The 26,905-nt window shown below is 47.2% G+C and overlaps 1 protein-coding gene across 1 annotated transcript in view; it reads right to left on the bottom strand.

Moving 5' to 3' along the window:
* Positions 1-26,905, bottom strand: part of RIN2 (Ras and Rab interactor 2) — a 98,861-nt gene that overhangs the window by 31,352 nt on the left and 40,604 nt on the right. The window contains exons 3-5 of the mRNA XM_068987296.1: positions 11,783-11,975; positions 8,270-8,381; positions 4,635-4,707 (exon numbers count right to left, since the gene is read on the bottom strand). Coding sequence (XP_068843397.1) covers positions 4,635-4,707; positions 8,270-8,381; positions 11,783-11,975 — 378 coding nt within the window. The remainder of the gene's footprint in view (positions 1-4,634; positions 4,708-8,269; positions 8,382-11,782; positions 11,976-26,905) is intronic.

The following is a 26,905-nucleotide window of genomic DNA, read 5'->3' as shown; positions in this document are numbered from 1 at the left end:
CCGACTCCCTGGGTGGGAATATGTGATCCTAAACTGAGATGTGTGATCCTAAACTGAGATGTGTTACCCACTGCGTTTCCCACAGTAGGTTCTCAGTGAATGTCTGTTGATTTTCCTTGTGAGCAGTTCCAGCTGGAGCCCAAACGCTGTCCTTGTGTGCTGGTGGCAGACCTTCCCTTTGAGTCTTCAGGTTGTGTTTGTCTAACTGTGATGTGTGCCTGAATCCCCGAGGGTCTTGTGAGGCTGCGCTCTGATTCAACAGGTCTAGGGGAGGCTGGAGGTTTGGCATTTCTGCCAAGCTCCCTGCCCCTGGATCACACTTTGAGCAGAAAAGCAAAGCTAAAGGACCTCATGCGACAACCCTGCCCCTAAAAAGTCTGGTGCCATGTGTGGACCAGGATACACATGCACTGCAGCACTGCAGACCAGCAGACCCAAGAGGAAGGAGGTGGGCTTGCAAAAGGATCCTGCCATGGCCAGACATAGCGTCACCACCGTGACCTCTTGCTTTGTGATCTCCTGTTTTTCCCAAAGGGCAAAGGCAGACTTGAGAAACATCTGCTCATCTTCACATACAAGGATCTGGGCTCAGATGGTAAAGACTCCGCCTGCAATGCTAGGAGACCTGGGTTCGATCCCTAGGTCAGGAAGATCCCCTGAAGAAGGAAATGGCAACCCACTCGAGTATTCTTGCCTGCAGAATCCCATGGACAGAGGAGCCTGGTGGGCTACAGTCCATGGGGGTCACAGACACAACTGAGAGACTAACCCTTAGACACAAGGATTAGGGTCATGCTCTCAGCACTGGTGAAATCTAAATGGGGCTCAGCACACAACCTGGCCCGATACAGATGGGAGAGAGTGTGCTTCAAATAAATAGATGAATGAATGTGCAATGACAATAATGACTTCTCAGGAAAGGACTTTTTTTTTCCCCCATTGATGGTATTGATCTTACAAAGAAAGAATTCATTCATTTATCCAGCAAAGTCTATGGTCATCCACAATGTGCCAGACACTGTTCTAGGTGCTTCGAACAAAACAAAGTCCACACCTGCACGAAGCGTCACTCCAGTGGATGCCAGCAGACAGAGAACAATAACGCAATTCATAGAATCTACGAGAAGCGGATGTGCTCCACGGATAAAAATAAAGCACAAAAGCAGAAAAATAAAGAGGGTTCAAGTGTGAGAGTTGGCCTCATATTCCAGGCAGAGGGAACAGCAGGTGCAAAGACCCTGGGGTAGGAGAGTGTCTGGCGTGTATAAAGAACAGTAAGGAGACCCCTCCCCACCCATGCCTGTGGTGAAGTGTGTGAGGGCAACACTTGGAATGTCTGTCTACACAAGACGCTCTGGATATTTCCACTGAAGAAAGTAACTACACCAAACAACCTGTCGTTTACAGTAAGGCTGGGCAACACTCTGGGCTACAGCAGATTAAATCGGGACGAGCAGAGAATCTTGGAGCCCCTGAGGCTGTTGACAATGAACAACAAATTAGTAAGGCTGATGAAAAGAGCAAAACATGAATAGAGTTTAACAGGGTCACGAGGGCTCACATAAATATTAGGAGCTGGCAGTCAAGAGGCTCCTCTTGCCAGGGTGTCAAGCCAGGGACACATCCTGCTTCCAGGAGAGCCTTCTCCTAGACGCTGCGATCACCTCCCTCTACTTGTCCCTGCGCATCTGTTCTGGATGAAGCAGGTGGAGTGTCAGGAGACACAGCATTTGTGTAAGAGCGGCTGCCTGACCCAGGAGAGGCCATGTAACGCCAAAGCATCATGCAAATATATGTTTCCATGGCTTGCCCACTTCATGAAAACCTACTTTCTTTAGACGATCTGGGAGGAAAACCACGTATGGTCTGACCCAGGCAGGTTCTTTACCACTGAGTCACCTGGGAAGCCCCAAACAAAAACCAACCTACGTTTATTTTAAGATTTTACTTTGCCCAGCACAGTACCTAGAGCCTAAAACATCGCGCGCTTGGTTTTGGTTTTCCTTAATGACAGAGATGGCAGGAAACCACACCTGTCATTCACTCACAGGTGGTTTCAGGCTTTGATCTACTAGAAGATTAGATGTTGTTTGTGAGCCCTCTCCTGCCGTGCCGGGCAAGGGCACAGCCCAGCCCCTCCTCACATACATACACAAAAGAGGGTGCCTCCTTCTCACCTACACCCCGGCTCCAAAACTCTCATGATAGACAAAATAAAGCCATGTTTGTTACAAATGTCTCACTCAAGAGTGTTAGTACATGCGTACTCATTTTATTTTTTTAAGTTTGTTTTTACTCACTGTGCAGATTTTCTAAAGAGGAGGAGATGGCTATTAATCACAAAATGTCAACAGAGGGGTCTGCCTGTGAGCACCTGTCTTGGCATCATGTGTGTAGGTCACCAAGGCTTCTATGGGCTCTGTCCCCCCCAGTCATCCAGAGGCCCTGGAAAGCGGTACCCAGTCTCCCATGACCACCGATGGCAGAGATGATCTCTTTGTCAGGCTGCCAAACCCTGTTTTCTGGGTGGGATGATCTTTTTTTTTTTTTTTTAACTTATTTAGTTTTAATTGAAGAATAACTGCTTTACAATATTGTGTTGTTTCTGCCATACATCAACATGAATCACCCACAGGGACACAAATGTCCCCTCCCTCTTGGACCTCCTTCCCACCTCCTACCCCATCCCAGCCCTCTAGGTTGTCACAGAGCCTAGGTGGGACTATCTTTCATAACAACAGCAGGCCCATCAAGACGTGAACTGTGGCGTGCAAATGCTGGCCAACCTTGCCTTTGGCCCACATGCTAGGTTGATCGTCGCTCTCAGGGGCTCGTGGCACAGCAAGTGTGCATGTCTGGGGATGTGGGGGTTCTGCACTGCCCTCCTCAATTGAGCGGATTCTCTCACACCTGGGCAGGTGGTGGCCCCTGCAGGGTACTCACGGGGTTGCGGTCAGTCCCATTCAGGGGCGTAAAAGCCCTGTTTCTTCCCTCTCTGAAAGTGCCTCCCCCATCAGGCTGCTGACCATGCCTTCCGCTGGCCTGGTCTGGGAACCTCCGGGAGTGGACAGCTTGGTGCCTCCTCTACCACCTACCCACCAAGGGTCTAGTCCAACAGGTGCAACAAACACCTAACTCAGTTTTTGAGAAACAGCCCACATATTAAATTAACATAAAATAACCCGATTCCAAATAGGCTTCTCAGCCACAGGTGGGATGGGGATGAGAAGTATCTTTGGCAAAAAACCCCAGGAACACGTGCCCATCTCTGCTCTGTCAGCTGCAACAGATGTGGAGAAAAACCCAGGGACTCCCCCCACCCCCCTGACCAAGCCAGGCTACCTGAGAGGAGGCAGTGTTAGCCTCTGCAGACAATGCGTTTCGATCCTGATTCACAGAAAGTATCCTTGATTTGAGAAACTGGGGTGACTCACAAGAAAAGAAAGAAAGAAAGCCTTTCCCAATTTGCGCCCTCCTGACACTTGTTAACGTCGGGGTTTGGGGCTTAGCTTCATGTAGACTGAAACAGTTCCTTTAGTTACAAACAAGACAGAGGTACCCAGCGGGCCTAAAGGAGAGGGATGCAAGATTTAGGGGCTGAAGGCACCCACAATTCTAGATGAACTGCATCCACTGGGGAGTTTTCTGAAACATTAGGACCTTGATTTATTCTGAAGTAGAAAAGGATATATTGCTTTGCCAGGCAGGGGGGACAGGGAAGGCCTCTGCCTTGAAAAGCTATGTGTGCCAATCCCAGAGGAGGTTTTTTTTTTTTTTTTTTGGATTGGAGTATAGCCAATTAACAATGTTGTGATAGTTTCAGGTGAACAGCTAAGGGACTCAGCAATACATATACATGTATCCATTCTCACCCAAACTCCCCTCCCATCCAGCCTGCCACAAAACATTGTGCAGAGTTGCCTGTGCTATACAGAAGGTCCTTGTTGGTTATCCAGTTTATTCTCTCTCTTTTTTAAATTATTTATTTGGCTGTACCGGGTCTTTATTGGAGCATGTGGGATCTTGTTCCCCAGCCAGGGATCGAACCCAGGTTCCTGCACTGGGAGTACAGAGTCTTAGCCACTGGATCACCAGAGAAGCTTCCTATCCAGTTTAAATATAGCGCTGTGTACATGTCCAGCCTAAACTCACATACTATCCCTTCCCCTCCCCCCTCCCCCCGGCAACCATAGGTTCCTTCTCTAAGTCTGTGAGTCTGTGAGTCTCTTTCTATTTTCTAAGTTCATTTGTATCATTTCTATTTAGCTTCCACATACCATGTTGTCATACCATGTTTCTCCTTCTCTGACTTACTTCATTCAGTGTGACACTCTTAGTTCGATCCATGAGGAATATTAGGATCCTTAAACTTTACCGGTTTGCATCACAGGTCCCTTTCTACGTGAGTGTGCGATTTTACATTTACAGGGGCCAAGGCAGTCATTCTGATCTTAAGCCTGGCACAGGGGGGGCCTGGGGACCCTTTTACCTCAGGGGCCAATCCTTCCAGGGACATCCAATAGCTGACAAGCCCTCCAGAGCCCCCTGCCCGGGGTGAATCAAGAAACCTGGGGGCTGTTGACAGCGCAGTCACCAAGCAGCGGCTTGACATCAGGAGACAAAGGGAGCCTTACCTGCTGATGCAGTAGAAAGCAATGAGCCGGAATAAATCCGCAAAGCTGATTCCTGAGCCTTCCAGGGAAAAGGCTGGAAAAGAGAGAGTTCGGAAACCAGCTGAGTGTCCCCGAGTGCATCCTGGGAAAGGAAAGGCCCTCGATGTTGCTGGCTGGAGGGCAGGAGCATCTCCGGCTCCCCGACCGACTCCCGCGCGCCTGATGGGAACCAGCTGTAGGGAGGATGCATGGTCATGGGAGATAGGCCAGGGGAGGGTGGGCGGCCTACAGTAAGTCCAGCCCCTGACTCATCGGAGCACGTGCTCCAGTGCTTGGTAAACAGAGCAGCCAAGACTCAAATTACACAACTATCTTTTTTTTAAGTTCAGGATACAAAACTGGGCGGAGTCAAGGGGTCAAATGGGCTGGTGGGAGAGGCCAGCAGGAGGCAGGGCTTGGGGAAACACCAAGGCCCCCCCAGCCCTGGACCCTCCCAGGCCGGACCTCCTGGATCACAAATGCGCCATTTGTGGTTAAGACAAAAGGCAGAAGGAGGGTGAAGCCTGGAGGATAACACAGGTTCCCATACATCAGCTTGGGTTCAACTTGGCAAGAAAGATGCTACAATTTATTTACTTCAAGAGCCCCCGCCCCACCCCACTGCCGCCACTAAGTGTGCAACCTTCCAAGAAAGAAGTATTCTGGCAAGATGGTGTGCCATTTTGTAAATCTTCTAAATGATGGAACAGAGAGAGTGGCTTGACTTCAAAAATTCATGTATTTGCCAACCACTCCTTATGCTGTCTTGGCTGAAATACCACCCCGGCAGCCCTTCTTCCAGAAATTCTCCAAAGAGCTTCAGTTCTGTGATGATTCCCTAACTTCAGATGAGTTTCTCTCCCTTCCACATCCTCATTTATTTTGCTTATTACTTGCTTATGTTGTATTATTTCGCTTACTTACTATTTCTTTAGTACCCCTACACATATACCCTGACTGACAGACACAGAAAGAGAAACACACCCATATGTACCACAATTTTGTGAGTGGAGTAAAAGGGAACGAACTTGGGTAGGTTAACATCTCTGGCCTCGGTTTTCTCATCTGTAAAATGGACAATAATTATACTTTCCTTGTCTCCCAGAAGGAGAGTAGTGGGTAGTGCGATTTTTAAAAAAATGGAGTAACTTCTGTGAAAGCAGTTCTATGCAGATATGAGTTGGTACTTATCATGCAAAACACTGTCCAGATGTTATGACGAAATAGCTATGGGGTTTTGGGTTTTTTGGTTTTGCTTTTTATATTTATTTATTGGGCTGTCCTGGGTCTTAGTTGTGGGCATGCAGGAGCTTTAGTTGAGGCATGTGACCTTTCAGTTGCAGCATGTGGGTTCTAGTTCCCTGACCAGGGATCACACCTGGGCCCCCTGCTTTGGGAGCATGGAGTCTAAGCCACTAGACCACCAGCAAAATCCAAAAATATCTGTTTTTAAGGCCAGCTCTTCCTCGCAAAGAAGGTAGACCCTGCCTGGGAAGGGGTCATCATGGGAGGCCTGTGGTAACCAGTTATAGGCAGGTTAATGTTTTGCTCAGACTAGGCAGACTAGCTCTTTCAGCTACCTTAAAACCAGAGAAGTGATAAAGATCTTCGCAAAACAGGGAGGAAAATCATGCAGTCAGGGAGGGATCTCAGATGAACAACAAGAGAAGTTTAAAATCCAAAACACTAACTGTACTTATTGTAGGAGGGGAAGGTGGGTGGGATTTGCAAGCTGACTTATCACGGTAAACTGTGGGAATTGTTCATTTGCTAAGTTGTCCGACTCTTTGTGACCCCATGGACTGCAGCACACCAGGCTTCCCTGTCCTTCACTATTCCCTGGAATTTGCTCACATTTATGTCCATTGAGTTGCTGATGCCATCCAACCATCTTGTCCTTTCGCCCTCAATCTTTCCCAGCATCAGGGTCTTTTCCAATGAGTCGGTTCTTTGCATCAGGTGGTCAGAGTATCGGAGCTTCAGCTTCAGCATCAGTCCTTCCAGTGAATATTCAAGGTTGATTTCCTTTAAGATTAATTGGTTGGATCTCCTTTCAAGTCCAAGGGACTCTCAAGAGACGTCTCTAGCACCACAGTTCAAAAGCATCAATTCTTAGGCGCTCAGCTTTCTTTATGGTCCAACTCTCACATCTGTAACATGACTACTGGAAAAATCATAATCTGACTAGACAGACCTTTGTCAGCAAAGTGATGTCTCTGCTTTTTAATACACCGTCTAGGTTTGAAATGACTTTCCTTCCAAGGAGCAAGAGTTTTTAAATTTCATGGCTGCAATCACTGTCTGCAGTGATTTTGGAGTCCAAGAAAATAAAATCTGTCACTGTTTCCACTTTTCCCCCATCTATTTGCCATGAAGTGATGGGACTGGTTGCCATGATCTTAGTTTTTTGAATGTTGAGTTTGACGCCAGCTTTTTCAACTGTGGATGTTAGAAGGGATTTAAAAACCACTTAGATTTATCACCTCTTGGCTAGCTGACTTTAAAAAGCCAACTCAGCATCAGCCTTTTTCACTTAACATTTGATTCACTGTCTTTCAGAGGGCGGGTTTGAAATCTACCTTTTGACTCCCTCCTAATGTAAATAAACCAGCAGATCATTAGCCAAGCTTAGTGATTGCTCAGATGACTCTGCACGTGGGAGCTTTTCCCTGACGTCAGCGACCTTGGAAGAGGCCTGGGGGTAAACATCATAGGACCCCATCTACAGCTGACCTGAGGCCAGTTGTAGATCACACAGAGGCTGGCAAGTTCCGCTGTGGCCGGAAACATCTCCTCCAGACTCAGTTAATAGATATTTGGCTCAGCAAGACTCTGAACTCCAGGCTGACTGGAAGCCCCCACATCAGTCTCGGGACCTTCGGCTCCTTCAAAGACTGAGGCTGCTCAGCTTATAATGAGAATCTGGTCTACATCAGGATCTAAACTGGCCTTCACACCTGGGCTCGCTCACCTGTGGCTGAGAGAGGCCTACCCCTTGGGGCTGTAGGTCCACCTTCTGATTGTCACTGGGAGGCTCACAGGGCATCAGGATTGTGTGTTCCCCTTTTCCTTGAAAACTTGACCTCCCAAAGACTTCACGTTTCCAGGGACCACAGATCAGCAGAAAGAAACCAACACTCCTGATTCTCTCCTTCCAAAACTTCAGCCTATGACCAGTTGCCCCTATAGAACACTGTAGAAGGGTGGCCTGGAGGGACAATCCCCTCTAGGACTATTCAAGGACTGTGCAGACACACACTTTGGCGTAAGATCCCCAGAAAAGATTGTCGTGCAGCCCATCCTTCAGCTTAGCCATCAGCAAACCTGGGGACGACGCCCGGCATAACTGGGAAACTAGCCTCTGTGAGGCCCTGTCATGTGCCAGGCAATAGACTGTGAACCTTGTACAAAGGCTGTCAACAGCTCTCTGAGGTCACCACCATCCCATTATACAGGTAAGAAAACCGAGGCTCCTGTGCTAGGTTATCTATAGGGGATAAGTGACAGCTCCGGGACTCAGACCCACATCTGTCCATCTTCAAGTTGCAGGCCCTCTCCCCCTCCGCTTACTTGAAGACCCAACTCCACCGGGACCTCACCACCTGACGACCACTTACTGTATGTGCTTTCCTTTATGGCAAATTCCTTGAGTGGGACTCCAAATTCACAGGGCAGGCGAAGGCAGAGGACCTTCTTCTGCATTTTGGTGGATTTACGAACCAGGAAGATCTAGGGGAGGGAAAAGAAATGCAAGCTTAAGAGACATCTAGAAGGCTGGGGCCTGGGTGTGTCCCTGGGAAGCTACACACGTAGCTTCCATGTATAGAACCCCTCTTGTAGCCAAACTACAGGGCTTCAGGTGCACACTGCTGCCATGGAAACTGATGAGCCAGCAGGCCACGGATGCACACCTTTGGTAACCAGTCTCAGGAGGATTCCACTTTCTCTTTGATGGGAACTTCTTCACGAGACTGAGAACCTCCTCAATCTGTGAAACATTTTCAGTTTGGTGACTATTTTACAGCTCATGATACGTACTCTCCAGCCTATGTCTGATAGGGCGTACTGGCTGATGAACCCTAAATTCTAGACACAGGCTCAGCCATTGGTGGAGAATTGGAAGTTCACTGGCTAATCTGGCTCATGGGTGTATTTAAGATAGAAATCTGAATTTGTTGCCAACAGTGGAAGAGCACAAGGTCTTTCACTTTACACATGAAAATCTGAGTGGCCAGCGTCTCTTGGAAAATGGGATAATAAGGCAAGATCTGGCTTGGCCACATCTGCTGGAGCTGAAAATGGTAAGTGCTCTGAGGTTCGTTCCAGCCAACACTCAGGCTGGTGGACCCTTTACTCTTGACTCACTTTGCTTTACGACAACTCCTTCCAATTCCAAATGGTGTCTTTAGATGTATGTTTAAACCAGCCCAACCCCAGTGCTGATCTCAGGAGACCATCCAAGCATACGTTACTGTAGAGCTGGGTATGCCACATTCAGCTGTGCACTGCACAAACCTGGGGGACATCATCTACCCAGGGTGTCATCTATCTGGCGGGCGTCATGACAAACAAAATGGTACTCCCTGGAGTTTGTGGTGTGGTGGCCTGGCTACATGCTGGCTTCCTCCTGGGACTCATGACCCTTCTCCAAGGAGACCATCCTGTCCTTTTTCTTCATCTCTCTTTGCTCTGTGTTTGGATATCTGCTCCTAAGGTTCTGTAGCCTTTCACTTTCCCCACCTAACTGTCATCTCTTTCTTGATATCAGGTCAATAGCTCCTAAGATACTTTTATGAGGGGAGAAGGGGTAATGGGAACTGGGTGTCTGTGGAAGACAGGAAGGTCATCTTCAGGGCTCTGTTTTTCCCCAGCGACCATAGAGAGGTGGCCAGAGAATGTGCCAGCTGTGGGAACCAATGGTTCTGGGTCACCCTGAAGCAGAAGCAGGTGTTCCCACAATGCTTTTGTGATGAGGAAAAGCCTCAAAGTACTGCTAGGAGGCAGCTGCTGGTTGGTGGAAAGAAGTATCTCCCTTTGGGAGGTGGGGGTCTCTTTGAGTTTTGAGGCTCAGGGAGGGTACAATCTCTGAGCCTTATCTCTTGAACATCCAAAACCTTAGGTCAGCAGTTGGCAAAGCATGGCCTACAGACCAAACCTATCCTGCCACTTGCTTGCATAAATAAAAGTTTTATTGACATACGGCCTTGCTGCTTGGTCTACATACTTAAACAGCTGTGGCTGCCCTATGATGGCAGAGTTGAGTGGCCGTGACAGAGGCTCTATGGCCACAAAGCCCCGGATACTGATATTCTGACTCTTCACAGAAAGAGTCTGCCAATCCTTGTCTTAGGGCTATAGGTGAATTAGGGATGGTGGCACCCTAAGGACCAGATGCCACTAGGGTTGGTCTTTCAAACCTTTTTCTTTCACACACCCGCTCCTCCTTTTCAGGATCCTTGCTTCTCCTGGTGAACTGTGGCCTCTCCCCTCCTCACCCTGCCCTCAGCCCCATCCCATCAGGCAGATCCTGCCCAGGGATCCAGTAGGTGGAGAACCTCCTGCCTGACTCGCTCCCCACCAGTTTCCAGCAGGAATGGACATGCCTGACTCCAGGTGCTGGGGTGAGCAGGGAGAGGAAGTGTTGCCTAGCAACATGGCAACCTCCCTTCTTAGAATTTTTTTTGCAGAAATACAGGAGCAGACAACTCAACTTGCAAAAAGCGGGGGCCTCACAGAAAGGGGTCCTGATCATATAGACCAAAACCAGGGGCAACAACCCGGTGTGCCGGCCAAGGCATTCTCCACAAGGATGATCCAATACTGTGCCTGTCCTCCCGAACGTGTTCCAGCAGAGGACTTAGTCCTGTCTGCTTCCGCCAGATGAGGAACAAAGACTCACTTGTGAGTCAAAAAGTGACAACCAACAAGCTTTGGCTGATAGGAAACTGGAAAGTTTATTTTTGTGTCCAGCTGTTACAACATTCCTCAGCCAGCTACTGAAGGAATTTTCTCCCTGCCTCTCCATCTATTTCTTAGTTTCTATCTCTTGTTGTGTGTTGTTTCCAGTCTTATTTTGTCTGTAATTTATTGTATTTACCCTTGTTTTAGAAGTGTACATTGTACACAATCGCTGTCCCCAAGAACTTTCTATAATGGTGGAAATGTTCTATAATTTGCACTGTCCATTCAATATGGTAGCCACCAGACATTGGGGATAGTGAGATCTTAAAATATGGCTAACGAACCAAATGTTTTATTCTATTTTACTAATGTAATTTAAATAGCTACATGAAGCCAGTGGCCACCATGTCAGATAGCACAGAATATATCTACCTATCACTGAATAACATTTTCTAAGAAACTTCTATAGCATCACGGAGTGGGCTTGAGTTAGATGAGACTAGCCTTGGGTGAAAGTGAAAGTTGCTCAGTAGTGTCCGCCTCTTTGCAACTCCATGGATTATACAGTCCATGGAATTCTCTAGGCCAAAATACTGGAGTGGGTAGCCTTTCCCTTCTCCAGGGGATCTTCCCCACCCAGGGATTGAACCCAGCTTTCCCGCATTGCAGGCAGATTCTTTACCAGCTGAGCCACATGGGAAGCCCTTGTGTAGCCTTGGGTAGAGGGTTGCTGAAGAAACCAAGCTGGGCCTTGATGTGTCACTGAGACCACACAAGGGAAAGAGGATGACACTGGCAGCCAGAGTAGACAAGACTAGCGATGTGGAATTTCTGAAGGCTGGGTCCTGAATTGGATGGCTGGACCCAGGCCAGGGCTCCCGGGCTCATAATGAAAGGAAAAGCACAGACTGACGACCCCACAACCAGGCTCATCCTCCATGCCACATCTCAAGAAGTCAGGCCCAGGGCCCATGGCCAGCGGCCCCTCCTCAGTACCCAGGTGCTCTATTATCCCTCAGAGTCTTGAGGTCCCAAGGTCACCGGGCAGATGAAGGGCTCTGTTTTGGGAGCTGCTCATAGTTTCCAGAATTTCTCTGCATTGTAATGAGGCACACAAACTGGGAGCCGTGCTCCCTAGGGGCTGGGAAGAACTCTCTGGAACTCGCCGTCTTTCTCTTTAGGGAAGTGACGGCCCTGCCCGCCTCCCCGTTCCCCACTTAGAGTCTTACCCCCGGAGGCTGCGCTTGCAGGACCCCGGCTGCCTCCTCCTCGCTCAGGCTCAGCTGCAGCCATATGGGGTGGGTGTGCAGGAGTCGGTCCAAGATGCTGAGCCTGTTGGAGAGGCTGTCGTAGCCCGAGTCCCGGGGGCAGGCCTTGGCATCCGTTTCCTCGGAGTAGTGATCGTCCTTGTGTCTTACCATGCTAGGAGAGAGAATCGGCAGGGGTCAGATGGCTGCAGCGAGGTCTCCCTCATGAGGACAGCACCCTGTGCTCTTCTTGGCTGGACCTATCCTGGCCTGGGGCCCCGTCCTTCATCACCACCTCTTCTGTCTTCCCCTCCAGACTGAAAGCTTTCCAGGGGCAGACACTGGGTTCTATTATCACTCTGTACGTCTAACATTGTAGTGAGTCCTCAACACCCCTCAACACACTCAACCTTCCCCTTCTAACCCAGTTTTCACAGGGTTCTAAATATCCTAAATGCTGTTTACTCTGTTTTCTGCAATTAGGGCATGTCTTCACTTTGAGCAAAAAGAAACTCTAAGTGCTAAATTCCATACAGTAACCATGAGGCCAAGAGTATGACTAGGCAAGCTCTGAAAACACAGACGAACATTCCTCAGGCACACACGTTTCATACCCATATAAACTGGATTTCATTTCCTTTCAGGCACTTTCACTATCAATATTATTTCTAATAGAACCCCACAGTGGAATGGTATTGCATTATTCATAAAACCATATGAATATTATTCATAGTTGCCATAAAGTGGAAACAGTCCAAATCTCCATCAACTAAAGAAAGGATAAATAAAACGTGGTATACCCAGAAAATGGAATTTTATTCAGCCATAACAGTCATTGATTCTTTTTATGACTGAGCCATTGATCCATGCTGCAAAATGGAAGACTTTGAAAACCCCATGGAATGGAATGAAACCTTGAGGATCCCACACTAAGTGAACGAAACCAGGCACAATAGTGTACTGACCCCATTTATGCAAAATATCTGGGTTAGATAAAAACATAGAGACAGAAAGATTAGTGATTGCCAAGGATTGGGGAGGGGTTGGGGTAGGTCATGACCACTAAAGGGTTTGGAGGTTCTTTCCAGATAATAAAAATGTTCTGGAATGAGACGAGCTGATGGCTGTGCAACTTTGTGAAATACTGAAGAAAACCGCTGAACTTTATGGTATGTGAATGAAATCTCAGTACAAAAATATCACCTTGATGTATATCATCTCCTCTGCCTCCCAACCCTAACCCTATTTCTGAGTACTTAATCCCGATTTTACAAGTGAGGAAACTGAGGTTCAACAAGCTCCAGAGTAATAAACAGCCATGAAATGGCAAAGCTGGAAACCTCAGAAGTTTGGTGTTTCTCCAGCTTTGCAGCTAACAGGTGAGATCACAAACACAATATGGCTGTAACCTGGTGGTGTCTACTGTTGGTTAAACCTTCAGAAATACTCTCTTATCTGCTCCTCACAGTAGCCCTGAAAGGAGGTGCCAGGATCCTAGCTTTCAAAAAGAGGACCTGGAGGCTCAGGCCGAGGAACAGTGTGGAGGTCCCCGTCTAAGGCTGCCTAAGCTCTGGGTATCTTTCCTCTGCCACATTCAGAGTGCTCCATGCTGGTCATCCCTGTGGTCCCCCGTGGTCATCCTCACTGGCCCCAACAGCCAGTGGGACCATCAGGCCTAACCACCCATGTCTGCACGGTTGAGTTCAGGTGGAGTACACACCATCTTCAAATGTCTGCACTCCAAGAGACCCATACATGTGGTCTGAAGGAAGCCTTCAACAGTGAAGAAGACAGGTGATGGGGTCTGAATGTAAGGGGAGAGAGGAGAAGAGGTATGCCACCCACCTGTGGACCACTCTGCTCTAAGAGATCACGTGGGGGCATGCAGACTTAGGAAACACACACCGCCCCGCCACCCCATGACAGCACATGGGCCACTAGAGACCGTACCCCACCTTCTCCCCTGCCACCTCTAGACCTGCTCCAGATCTAAAGAATCTAGGGCTTCCATTCAATATTTACATTTCATCTGTTCTCGAGTAAGGAGTGTTTTCCTTTACTGCTGCTACAAGTTTCCACGGGGCCATCTGTGCCCAGAAAGGGTAGTTCCTCATTCTGGAAATGCCATTCCAGGGCGTCCAGGTGTTTTGAAGAGAATTTCTGCAGTGCTCAGGACAAACTCTTCACAATGAAGCTGGTATAAACATTCCTTTCCCATGAGGTAAAGAAGGCTTCTTTACAGCACTGGTTTCCACCCTTGGCTGCACATGAAAATTGCCTGGGGAGTATAAATTTTTGTGATGGCTAGACAGCACCCTCAGAACAAATAAATCAGACACTCTGGGGGCAGAATGCAGACATCAGAATGGTTCAGCTTCCCCAGGCAGCCCCAGCCTGCACCCAAGTTTATAACCATTGCTTTGCATCAGCGCTTGAGCCTGGGGGAGCAATCCCCTGGGGGTGTGAAGCCACACGTGCTTCCTGGTTTCAGCCCCAGAGGTTTTGATTCCGCAGGTCTGGGGTGGGCCCAGGACTCTGCATTTCTAGCAAGCTCTGGGGGGATTCTGATGCTGTCAGCCCCAGAACTCGAGGAGCACAGGCTTGAGGCCTAAGAGCAAAATATGCACTTGAACCCAGACCCAATTAGGTGGTTGGCGTTTGTGTTTTGTTTAGGGCTGAGAGCATACAGGTAACATGCCACTGAAAGAGCTCTTACGGGATTTCCCTGGTGGCCCAGTGGCAAAGACTCCATGCTCTCAATTCAAGGGTCCTGGGTTCGATCCCTGGTCAGGGAACTAGTTCCCACATGCCACAGAGCCAAATAAATAATAATTCTAGGAAACCAAATAAAGACACACGTCAGCCCTGCCATCTCAAGTTGGTGATATCTTGGAAGTGTGAAAATGAAAGTGCTAGTTGCTCAGTCGTGTCCGATTCCTTGTGACCCCATGGACTGTAGACCATCAGGCTTCTCAGTCCATGGAATTCTCCAGGCAAGAATACTGGAGTGGTTTGCCATGCCCTCCTTCAGGCGTTCTTCCTGACCCAGGGATCAAACCCAGGTCTCCTGCATTGCAGGCAGATTCTTTACTGTCTGAGCCGCCAGAGAAGCCAAGAAATATTTTGCCAAAACCAAATTCTCCTTTCCCCAACATGGCAGTCTGGACACTTGTGTACCGAGAGTGAACAGGTTGATACCTCTTCCTTAGAAGGGCTCAGCCTGTGCGGGTAAGCAGCCTTGGTTGTTAAGCAGCTACAAAGCCTTTGTTCTGATAACTGACCTCACCTTCAAAAACCAGCGCCCAGACAGGAAGGCGGTGAATAAGATTCATGGGGCCTCATAAAGGAGCAACCATAAATTAGACCTTGTCTTTGCAAATGACTAAGCTCACGCCTTTATGCAGCCGGCCGCCTGAGGTTTATAGCCTATGATTACAGGACAGCTTGGCTTTTATGGGGACAAGGCTCAGGAAAGAACTAACGAGGGAAACACTGAAGCTGTAGTGGATGCTGTTGGCACCCTGCCTGCCAAGATCCCCTCGATCAACCAGGCACCCGTGCCCCTGTTACCGTGAGTGCTGGCTGCCAAAAGCCCACAGCTGCTTCCTTCCCTGGGCAGCCCAGGAAGCTAGGCCACCCCCACCCGCCGGGAGCAGATGCATGGCTCAGGACTCAGTGACATGGATGGAGAAGAGGCTTTCTGACTTCAAGGTGGGACAGGTCCAAGGTGGGTGCCAGTCAAACTTCAGAGCTCCCTGCAGGGTCAGGCAGAGGCTATACCCCAGCTGACCCCCCATCTCTCTCTGGTTTCCTCCCATCACATCCTATAAGCCCTGTCTCAGGCTCTGCGTCTAGGGAATTCAATCCGAGAAAGAACCCGATGAGATTTGACACCATGATTTCTAAGACAGAAGTGAGGAAGGACAAAGGAGGAGAGGCTTATAAAAGACAAACCACTGAGCAGGAGACACAGGACGTGGTCACAGTGGGGAGGCTGGCACCTGAGATCCGGCCAGCTCCATTTTTAAGCTTTCTCTGAAAGTGGCAATTAATATCTCCGCCACCGTGCAAAACTGATGAACGGCAGGCTCATGTATGGAAGCTGACATCAGTAGGTGAAAGATTTAGGGAACAGAACATTTACAGCCTTAAAATACCACCCCAAGTGTTCCTTATTCTGAAGAAGGAAATGTGCCCTGACAAGGGAGAAGCCACTTTGACCGAGTGACCGGGGTTGACATCTCCACCACCTCACCTGCTGCCTCTGATGCGATGCTCTGAAAAGGTTATAGCATTACCTGGTCTTCCTGCCCCCAAATGCCTATAACCTGAATCCCTATGGGAGGAAACAGAAAGACCCACATTCAGGGACTTGTGCAAAGCCACTGGCCTGAACTCTTCAAAAATGTCAGTGTGGTAAAAGATTAAAAACAAAAAAGGGCTTCCCTAGTGGCTCCATGGAAAAGAATCCACCTGTGCGGGCAGGGGACACAAGTTAAATCCCCGATCTGGGAAGATCCCACCTACCGCAGGGCAACCAAGCCCATGCGTCACAACCACTGAAGCACATGTGCCCTAGAGCCCACACTCTTAATGAAAGAAATCACCACAATAAGAAGACTGCACACTGAAATTACAGAGCAGGTCTTGCTCACCACAACTGGAAGAGGTCCCTGCAATAAAGGTCTCCAGCAATAAAGACCCAGTGCAGCCATAAATAAATAAATCAAGCACACACACACACACACACACTGAGTTATCGTAGAGAAAAGGAGACTAAACAGAAGTGATAATCTCACTGAGTGCACAGAACCAATCACGTATGGCCTCAAAATAAATTGCAGCTAGAAGGAACAATATCTGAATGAGGAATATATATGAGATACTACTGTGTTGATATTTAATCTCCTGACTGTGACAATGTTATTACGATTCTGCAGAAAAATGTTCTTGCTCTTAAGAGACGCATACTCAAAAATTCAGGGGCCAAGTGTGAAAACGTTAGAAATTAAGTACCAAGTAGTTAACCCCTCTTCACCTCTCACCTCCTCAAAAAAAGGGAAGAATACAGAGGGAAGGAAAAGGAGGTGAAATCCCGACAACTGGTGAGCAGTTATAAATAGTACTCTTCTTGCAACTTTTCTGGAGCTTGAAATTTCTCAAGTATTAGGTTGGGGAAAATGAGATAGGAAAATACAATAGCACCTCATTGGTTTTTTTTGTTGTTGTTGTTGTTTTGACTGTGCCACATGGCATGTGGAATCTTAATTCCTGTACCCCCTGCGTTGAAAGGGCAAAGTCTTAATTAACCACTGGGCCACCAGGGAAGTCCCTTACTGGGTTTTTATGAGCAGAGGATCCATTTATTTATTCAACTATTAACTAGTATTTCCAAATATCTAGGCTGCTTTCAGGGAGGGGGGAGATGAAGCTCAATTACAGATTCAGTGAGCCCCATACTTGCATGTGAAAATCCTGGGCAAATCAAAAAATGCCCTACAGCCCTAAGATGGCTCTAGAGGCCGAGAATAAACACTGGAAAACTCGGACCCTGTCTGCTCTCTTTCCAACTGGGCTTCAGGGCCCGGCAGCAGATGGCCGATGACCACACCCAGTCTGGGGGGCAGGGCTCTCCAACATTCTGGTCACATTCAATGCCAGGCTCTTTAGAGTGTGGGACAAGAGTGGCCTTTCCACTTGGCTGTATTCCTGTCATTCCTGGGACCAGGCGCTGGTAGCCTAGGCAGGTGCAAGAAGCAATGGCAGGCAGTGCATTCTAATTCAGGACCAAGGCTTGCTTCTCTGTCACATCACAGAATCAGGCTCATCTCAGAGGGACCATGAACTTGCAGCAGTGCTCCAAAGGATACTTGCAGCTACTAAGGTCCAGTGTCTAGACCAAGCATGTTCAGTAAGGCTCCCTTGTCTTTCCAATACATCACTCCCTCCCAAGCTCCTATCCAAAACAACTCATTACTTTACACTTCAGTCTTTCTTCAAATTAATGACGGGCAAATAAGAAAGCAATATTAATACACAGGGGCTTCCCTGGTAGTCCAGGGGTTAAGAATCTACCTGCCAGTGCAGGGGACACAGATTCAATCTCTGGTCTGAGAAGATCCCACATGCCGCAGAGCAACTAAGCCCGTGTGCCACAACTACTGAAGTCTGAGTGCCTGGGGCCTGTGCTCAACAGAAGCCAGGCAATGAGAAGCTCAAGCACTGCAACCAAGAGTAGCCCCGGCTCACCGCAACTGAGAAAACCCGCACACAGCAATGAGAGCCCGGCTCACCGCAACTAGAGAAAACCCGCACACAGCAATGAGAGCCCGGCTCACTGCAACTGAGAAAACCCGCACATAGCAACGAGGGCCCGGCTCACCGCAACTGAGAAAACCCGCACACAGCAATGAGGGCCCGGCTCACCGCAACTGAGAAAACCCGCACACAGCAATGAGAGCCCGGCTCACCGCAACTAGAGAAAACCCGCACACAGCAATGAGAGCCCGGCTCACCGCAACTAGAGAAAACCCGCACACAGCAATGAGAACCCGGCTCACCGCAACTGAGAAAACCCGCACATAGCAACGAGGGCCCGGCTCACCGCAACTGGAGAAAACCCGCGCACAGCAACGAGGGCCCGGCTCACCGCAACTGGAGAAAACCCGCACACAGCAATGAGAGAAAACCCGCACACAGCAATGAGAGCCCGGCTCACCGCAACTGAGAAAACCCGCACACAGCAATGAGAGCCCGGCTCACCGCAACTAGAGAAAACCCGCACACAACAATGAGAGCCCGGCTCACCGCAACTAGAGAAAACCTGCACACAGCAATGAGAACCCAGTGCAACCAAAAATAAATAAACCTTTTTATTTCAAAAAGAAAGCAAAACATAATAGATATGAAACTTTGATGTGAAGTTGTTTCAGCGCAGCGATAGTCGGCAATGTTCTGTGTATAAGAATCTTAGTTCCAGCTGTTGAATAGCAAAAATGAAGTTTAAAGGAACTAGATACAAGCAAATACCAAACTGTTACACTCAACAAGCACACACAAGTCCGTTTGGCGAATGGGTCTCAGAAAGAGTTCAGTGGTCCAAAGCGCTCTGTCCTCAGTCAGGACATGGGGACAAAAGTATAAACCTCAAAGAGAAAGTTCTCCAAACCTATGCTATGTGCATTAGAAACACATCATTAAGGGACTTCCCTGGGGTTCCAGTCGCTAAGATTCTGTGCTCCAAAAGCAGTGGGCTGGGATTCGATCCTGGGTCAGGGAACTAGATACCACATACTGTACCTAAAGATCCTGTATGCCGCAACTAAGATCAAAGATCCTGCGTGCTGCAACTAAGACCTGGTGCAGCTAAATAAATAAAAACAATTTTAAACTTCCTTTCCATTAAAAAAAAATCATTAGGCCAAACAATTATACTTTTTAAATGGACAATTTATATCAGCATCTATGATAAGCTGTACTTGATTACTGTTCAAGGGCAAACGCTATTTCAACTAAATTGTTTAAATGTGCTAAGACTGTTCCTTTCTAGAGCAGTGTTAGATCATAGTTCAAAGGAAAAAGGGATTGGTTTAGCTCATTAACGACTTTAGAAAACCTCTCCTAGAATGAATGGCAAGTGCTCTGAAGAATTATATCTATATAATGATATATATAAGGTGGGCTCCCAAACCAGATTCTACGGCTCCCAGCTCCCTTCTGGGTGTTTGCATGGAGGAGGAACAGGCATCTTTGCACAAACCCATCTCTTCTGCCTTGGAATTTGGTGCCTTTGTGATCTCCTTCATGGAAAAGCCATCCTTACACTTTAACCAAGTTTTTTGTCTTGCCTCTACTCAAAGAACTCTGTGAGTTGAGTCATCTGAGGACATTGGATGACTGAGTCTGCAGGCATCTGGAGGAAGGGTTATTGCAACTCCTTAAAATGCACCTTGGCTTTTGGCCTTTATCCCTTTTCTTCCCTACATCCCAGCTCCCTGGCCCTATACACCACCTTTGGTCTCCTCTATCGGGTAGTTAGTTCTCTTCTTCAAAGGGGAGTCTGCCCACTGTGCCTGCTCCTTCCTGGCCAATCCCAGGTGTGGGCTGTAGGACTGAGTAACTCATAAGGGCACTGGATTTAGGATCTGAAGTAAGAGGCAGGCTCCACCCAGATTTTACCTTCCAGGCCCTCCCTGGATTTCCAGCAAATATAACTCAACTCTCAAGGAAGACTCAGAGTTCTTCCTGCAACCTAAGGGCTGGCATTCCAGACCCTTAAGAAAACTAAGAGTTTGTCTTTGTTTACACTGTAAAGGCCTATTACACAGACAAAGAATGAATCAAGAGAAATGGATGCGGCTGATAATTATCAATAAGATGCTAATGTCAAAATAAAAACAAACAAACAAAAACAACAAGAGCAGAGCCCCTGATTTCAAGTTGCTTTTGCTGAGGACTTAATTATGACTTAAGATTCATCTCCTTGCCTCTTTCCCTGACATAAAGAGCTGAGTCTGGCTACAAAGCAAAGAACTCAAAGCCAAACCCCACCTGGTAGGACAGAATAGATTACTTTTCATATTTTATAACTTTTCAGTGGTTTACTAAAAATTGATAGTAATTCCCAGAGAGTGCTGGATATACTAAGATAGTATATGGAAGCATGGTTTTTATTCTAATGTCCAGCATTTAATAGCTTTATGGATTTAGTGTAATTCACCATTATGGTAGAGGTATTAATTGACTTTCCCCCCCATTTTTTATTGTGGAAAAATGCACATAATATAAAACTTACTATCCTAACCATTTTTAAGTGATGTTGAATACGTATGCATATTGTTGCACAACCATCACTACCGTTAAAAAAGAAATGACAGGCCCCAAATGGAGTCACTTGTGCTGAGCCCACCAAAACTTCCTAACTAACCTAAGTATGGTTTCAACCTTCCTCAAGAATGTGACCTGTAAGCAGCCAACTTGAAATTTCCTGGTTAACACTAACAAGACATACTGTCTAATTGGCCCCTCCTTTTCCTTAGGAGGGTGACCTTGCTATAAATGATGAATTTTTTGCTAATAATTTCATTTTCCCATTTCCTCTCTACCTTAAAAAACCTTTCCTTTCCTGCAGCCCAAGGGAGCGCCTTTTTCCTCTGTAGATGGAATGCTGCCTGATTTGTGTAGTATAAATTCGTGAAGCCATTCACGTCCAGACCTCTTTTCCTTTTGCAAATCTAAAACTACCTTTTAAACAGTAATTCCCATTCTTCCCTTCTCCCTAGTGCCTGGAAACCACCATCTACTTTCTGTCTCTATGAATCTGACGACTCTGAAGTGAAGTGAAGTGAAGTCGCTCAGTCGTGTCCAACTCTTCGTGACCCCATGGACACTCAGGCTCCTCCGTCCATGGGATTTTCTAGGCAAGAGTACTGGAGTGGGTTGCCATTTCCTTCTCCATGAATCTGACGACTCTAAATCCCTCATATAAGCAGAGTCACGTACCATTTGTCTTTTCATGGCTGGCTTATTAAGTTTATCTTAAATGTAACACGCAGCCAACTTAAACATATCAGGCAAATGAATAGTAAAGATGGCACATGAATAAGTGAAAAACTGGGCACAATGGATGATGGGCTAAGACAATTCGAGTAAGAAGACTATTTTTCCTGTATTAATCTTCACAAACCTTCTCAGTTTCAGCAGGGAAGACCATCCTGAGAAGAGCATCTGTTGCCTCTTCTCAGCCCCTCCTTGCCCATGTTCACACTTCCCCCCCCACTTCATTTCCTTTTATTTCCATTTTTTAAAATTGGTGTATAATTGCTTAACAACGTTGTGTGAGTTTCTGCTGTACAGCGATGTGAATCACCTATACGTATACGTCAAAACTGCTCTTGAGTGTCTGTAACTGGCTGCAACCCACCTGTCAAAACCCAGCACAGAGACTTCCCTGGTGGCCCAGTAGCTAAGACTTTGTGCTCCCAATGCAGGGGGCCTGGGTTCCACCCCTGGTCAGGGAACTAGATCCCACATGCTGCCACTAAGACCCAGAGTGGCCAAATGAATAAATAAATAAACAAACGCTTAATTTAAAAAAAGAAAAAGCCTCTTAGGTAGAGAGACAGAGAGAAGACCAGCTCATCCCAAAGATATACATCTAACAAAAATTTCTGGCAAAGGGACTAATTCCAAATGTTGCTAAACACACACACACACACATATATATATAGCAAACACAAATTTCCCAGAAAACCTTTCATTTCAGAGATAGCCGGTAGCTGATGTACAATGATTTCCTAACACTCTCAGTCATGCAAACACGTCTTTAGAATGTATGAAGCCAAATAAAACCCACTGTGTAGTGTTCCAGTCTGGAGAAGGGGGCCCCAGTTCACTCTGGCGGTATGTGGCTCCTTTCTCGGTTTATAACAGAGAACTTGCCAGGTGAGCTGAGAAGACTCTGACCCACCACCTGGGATGGAAATGTGATGGGCAGAGGCCTGGGAGGTGGCATGTCTGCCTTCACTGAAGGGAAATTAGAGGCCATCTAGGGGAAACTAGAGGCCATCTCCTTCTTTGAGGTCAAACGATAGAAATTGGTAGAACTGGGCCCAGTCCTGAATTGTGCAGTTTCCCTACACCACAAAAATGGGTATTTTCATTCCCCAAGGCCTTTTTGTCCCCTTGAACTCTGCAAGGACAAAGATGAACAGATTTGGGGTAACGGGCTTTATCCCCACCAGCCAAGGGTTGCTACTTGCTAGAAGAGGAGGGGAGGCCTTGACTTCCTCAAAAAGATTTCTAAAAGTAGTCACAGGAGGATTTTTACGAAAAAGCTCCATCAACTGAGGACCAGTTGGAGAGAACAGCACAGGAAAGGGAACATCAGGGGACATGGCCCTGCCACTTGCAGGAGAGGAAAAGGATTTGGTGACTTTTTTACTTATGAACTTCCTGCCACTGATTCGCCAGTGAGAGATGGAAAGGGCAGATAGGAGCCCGTGCTGGCAAAGTCTCCCCTCATTCCTGTAAAACTAAGAAAGGAACAAAGGACCTGTTGTCCTGGGCACCCTTGAAGTTGAAAACAGGAGCAGGAGCCAGGCGGGCTGTGTCTCACCCGCTGATCCCGGAGCCCAGGCATTGGCCAGCATGGGGCTTCATGGAAAAGCAACTCTCCTTAGGGTCACACCACAGGTGTCTCAGAGCCAGATTCAGTCAGACCCTGCATCTAACCAACCAGATGTTCTGCAACAAAGTCAACTACCAATCCAGCAGGCAGCCAAGGTCTGTAAAGACCACAAGAGATCAGGGCCACCAGCCCCCTGACAAAACCGGAATCTACTCCTAGGACACACTGTGTCTTTCCAGAATTCTCCAAAAACGTCCTTGTAAGTCAGCGAAAATCATGCATGATCTACCACTCAGAGGCACAGGAAACACTGGCAGGACATGTATCCAGGCAAAAAATGAAAATAACCAACAAGCAATCAGAAGGGACTCCGTCTCAGGGGCTGGGTTCGTGGTAATACTGATTTTTATTTTTTGCATTGTGCTTTTTCCACAATGTGCAGGTTTTGCTTTTGTTGATCAAAAATGAGATCTTACATGTTCTTTTTAAAAGCCTTCCCTGGGCCTTCAATGGTGGTCCAGTGGCCAATACTCTGAGCTCCCAATGCAGGAGGCCTGGGTTCCATCCCAGGTTGAGGAACTGGATCCCACATGCTACAGCTAAGACTTGGCACAGCCAAATAAATAAATAAAAATACATGTTAAAAAAAAAAAATCTTCCCCAATATCACCAGTCAAAATGGGCAAAACAACTGTTTTGGGAACTGTTGATTTAGAGGTTGTCCTTATACCTCCTCGCCTCATTCTTTAAGGCTGAGTCTCATCTTTGCTAAAACCGCCTCCCACCTGGAATTACCCACATCCTCGCGAAGGTCCCCAGGACATCTGGCACAGTCCACTATTACATCCTCTTCCCATTATATGATGTTTGTTGACAATTCTTTCTTCCTTAGGTTGTGTAACACTTTAGGCTCTTATCTAGGTATGTTAGCAAATAGCACCCGCTCAAAACATATTTTCTGTAAATTGAACTTAATTGGTGCCGCTTTGGTAACAGCATGAGAAGAGTTGGTCAGTCCACATAGAATTCCTTGACACCATAATCCAAACACTTGCATAGTGGTTGGAAATCAGGAAACATCTTAAGGAACTGGGAGAAAAGTGATCAGGTAAGTCATGGCAGAATATCCTCACGGGCATGATGGGTCACTGTCTTACTGCAAAACTATTTCTGCTTCTGATGAACCGAGCTCTGTCCCCGCAAAAGCACCCCACTGTCCTGCTTCCACTGAAGGAAAGAACAGCTGTGTCTATGGCGTCACTTGAGTGTTTCAGACAAATGGGTCTTCAACCCAAGTCAAAGAGCTTCTCTATCCTGTTTGCCATCAGATAGTCTTTGAGAAAGAAGGTGAACAGGTGAGGGCTGACAAATCAGAATGAATGGAAATGTGCGTGGGGCTTCCTTGGTGGCTCAGTGGTGAAAAATACACCTGCCATACAGGAGATGTGGGTCCGGCCCCTGGGTCGGGAAGATCCCTGGGAGAAGGAAATGTCAACCCATTCCAGTTTTCTTGTCTAGGAAATCCCATGGACGTCAGAGGCTGGTGGGCTACAGGCCATGGGGGTCTTAAAGAGTCAGACACAACTTAGTGACTAAAACAACAACAGTGTTAATAATTCTTAGAAATAGATCATGTGTAAGATGAACATAAACTTTGATAACAGTAAGCATTTTTTTAAAGAAAGACTAAGATGCTCCAAGATATACCTAAGATTTTGTAGCAAGTGATCATTGTGAGCTTCCTAGGAGGCAAACCAACTTTTCTGACAGCTGTGGTTGGTTCTGGGCATGGCCTGCTCTCAAATTCTGTGGGACCTAAGGATGAGCTCCAAATCCTGAGGGGCAGACAGGTTTCCAAATATGGCAAAAGAGGAAAACATTGCTTTGCTGACTAACACTGCACATGACACAGACACCATGTAAGGAGACAAAACACAAAGCGATTTTGCCTTTGACAACTTGAACTTGCTCCAAAAGACCTCGTGAAAAGATCCTCCAAGATCTTCAGAAGACCAAAAGTTGCTATATCAGTGGAGAATAGTCACTCTGCATGTGGTATTTCAAGAGGAAAAGATGGAAAGAATAATACGAACTGACGTTAAATTCTGTATTTAAAGTCACCGATGTTGAGGACATGTATTTATTAACTACGGGAAACTGTATTGGAGGCTAAAATGTATTCTGAGCTTAAATGAAGAATTTAAGCCCCCTAGATAGCCAAAATAGCTCTACCAGATTTGGGTGCATATGTTTCTTAGTTAGGGTTTCTCAGGTGGCACCAGTGGTAAAGAACCCACCTGCCTATGCAGAAGACATAAGAGACGCGGGTTTGATCCTTGGGTCCGGAAGATGCCCTGGAGAAGGCCATGGCAACCCACTTCAGTATTCTTGCCTGGAGAGAATCCCTGCCATGGGCAGAGGAGCCTGGTGGGCTACAATCCATAGGGCTAAAAAGAGCTGGACACGACCTAAGCGATATAGCACACACGTACTCACTGCAACTAAGAGTGTGCATGCCACAACTAAAGATCCTGCTTGCCACAACTAAGACCCAGCATAGCCAAATAAATAAGTAAATAAATTAAAAAAAAAAAGTAGATGACAGCAAGTATAGATGAGAACAGAGCATTCAGAACTCACACACTGTGGGTGGAAGTGCAAATTGACATAATGACTTTGGAAAACTGTTGGACACCATTTACTAATGTTGACTATATAAGCATCCTGCTACTGCTACTGCTAAGTCACTTCAGTCATGTCCAACTCTGTGCGACCCCATAGATGGCAGCCCACTAGGCTCCCCCGTCCCTGAGATTCTCCAGGCAAGAACATTGGAGTGGGTTGCCATTTCCTTCTCCAGTGCATGAAAGTGAGAAGTGAAAGCGAAGTCGCTCATTCATGTCCGACTCTTCAAGACCCCATGGACTGTAGCCCACCAGGCTCCTCCATCCATGGGATTCTCCAGGCAAGAGTACTGGAGTGGGGTGCCATTGCCTTTTCTGATATAAGCATCCTACAACCCATCAATTCATTCCTATGTCCCTAACTGAAGTTTGTCACATGTATTCCCCCAAAAGACACAAGAATGTTCACAGCAGCATTATTCAAAATAGCCCCACACTGGAATCAATGCCAATATCCATCAACAGAAAAAAACAACTTGTGCTGTATTCATAGAATGGAATACACACTGTATGATTCCAGTTGCGTCAAGTCCCAAACACAGGCAAACCTGACTGATGGCAACAGAAGCCAGGAAAGTGTTTACCCCTGGGGTACGGAGATCAGAAGGGAGTACACTGGGGGGCCCCTCCCTCTGCTCTGGAGGAAGCTGAAGGCCTATCCCACATCTTCAGCATTTTATTTCTTTACGCACCAGACTATTTTCTTGGGCTCCAAAATCACTGCAGATGGTGACTGCAACCATGAAATTAAAAGACGCTTGCTCCTTGGAAGAAAAGCTATGACCAACCTGCTGCTAAGTCTCTTCAGTCATGTCGGACCCTGTGAAACCCCAGAGACGGCAGCCCACCAGGCTCCCCTGTCCCTGGGATTCTCCAGGCAAGAACACTGGAGTGGGTTGCCATTTCCTTCTCCAATGCAGGAAAGTGAAAAGTGAAAGTGAAGTTGCTTAGTCGTGTCCGACTCTTCGCGACCCCATGGACTGCAGCCTCCCAGGCTCCTCCGTCCATGGGATTTTCCAGGCAAGAGTACTGGAGTGGGGTGCTATTGCCTTCTCTGGTGACCAACCTAGGCAGCATATTAAAAAGCAGAGACATTGCTTCACCAACAAATGTCCATCTAGTCATATAATATGGATGTGAGAGTTGGACCATAAAGAAAGCTGAGCGCTGAAGAATTGATGCTTTTGAACTGTGGTGTTGGAGAAGACTCTTGAGAGTCCCTTGGACTGCAAGGGGATCCAACAAGTCCATCCTAAAGGAAATCATTCCTGAATATTCATTGGAAGGACTGAC

This window comes from Capricornis sumatraensis, chromosome 15 (assembly GCF_032405125.1).
Source record: "Capricornis sumatraensis isolate serow.1 chromosome 15, serow.2, whole genome shotgun sequence".
Taxonomy (NCBI): Eukaryota; Metazoa; Chordata; class Mammalia; order Artiodactyla; family Bovidae; genus Capricornis; species Capricornis sumatraensis.
The sequence above is the reverse complement of the archived record's forward strand: the minus strand, read 5'-3'. Positions and strand labels throughout refer to the sequence as shown.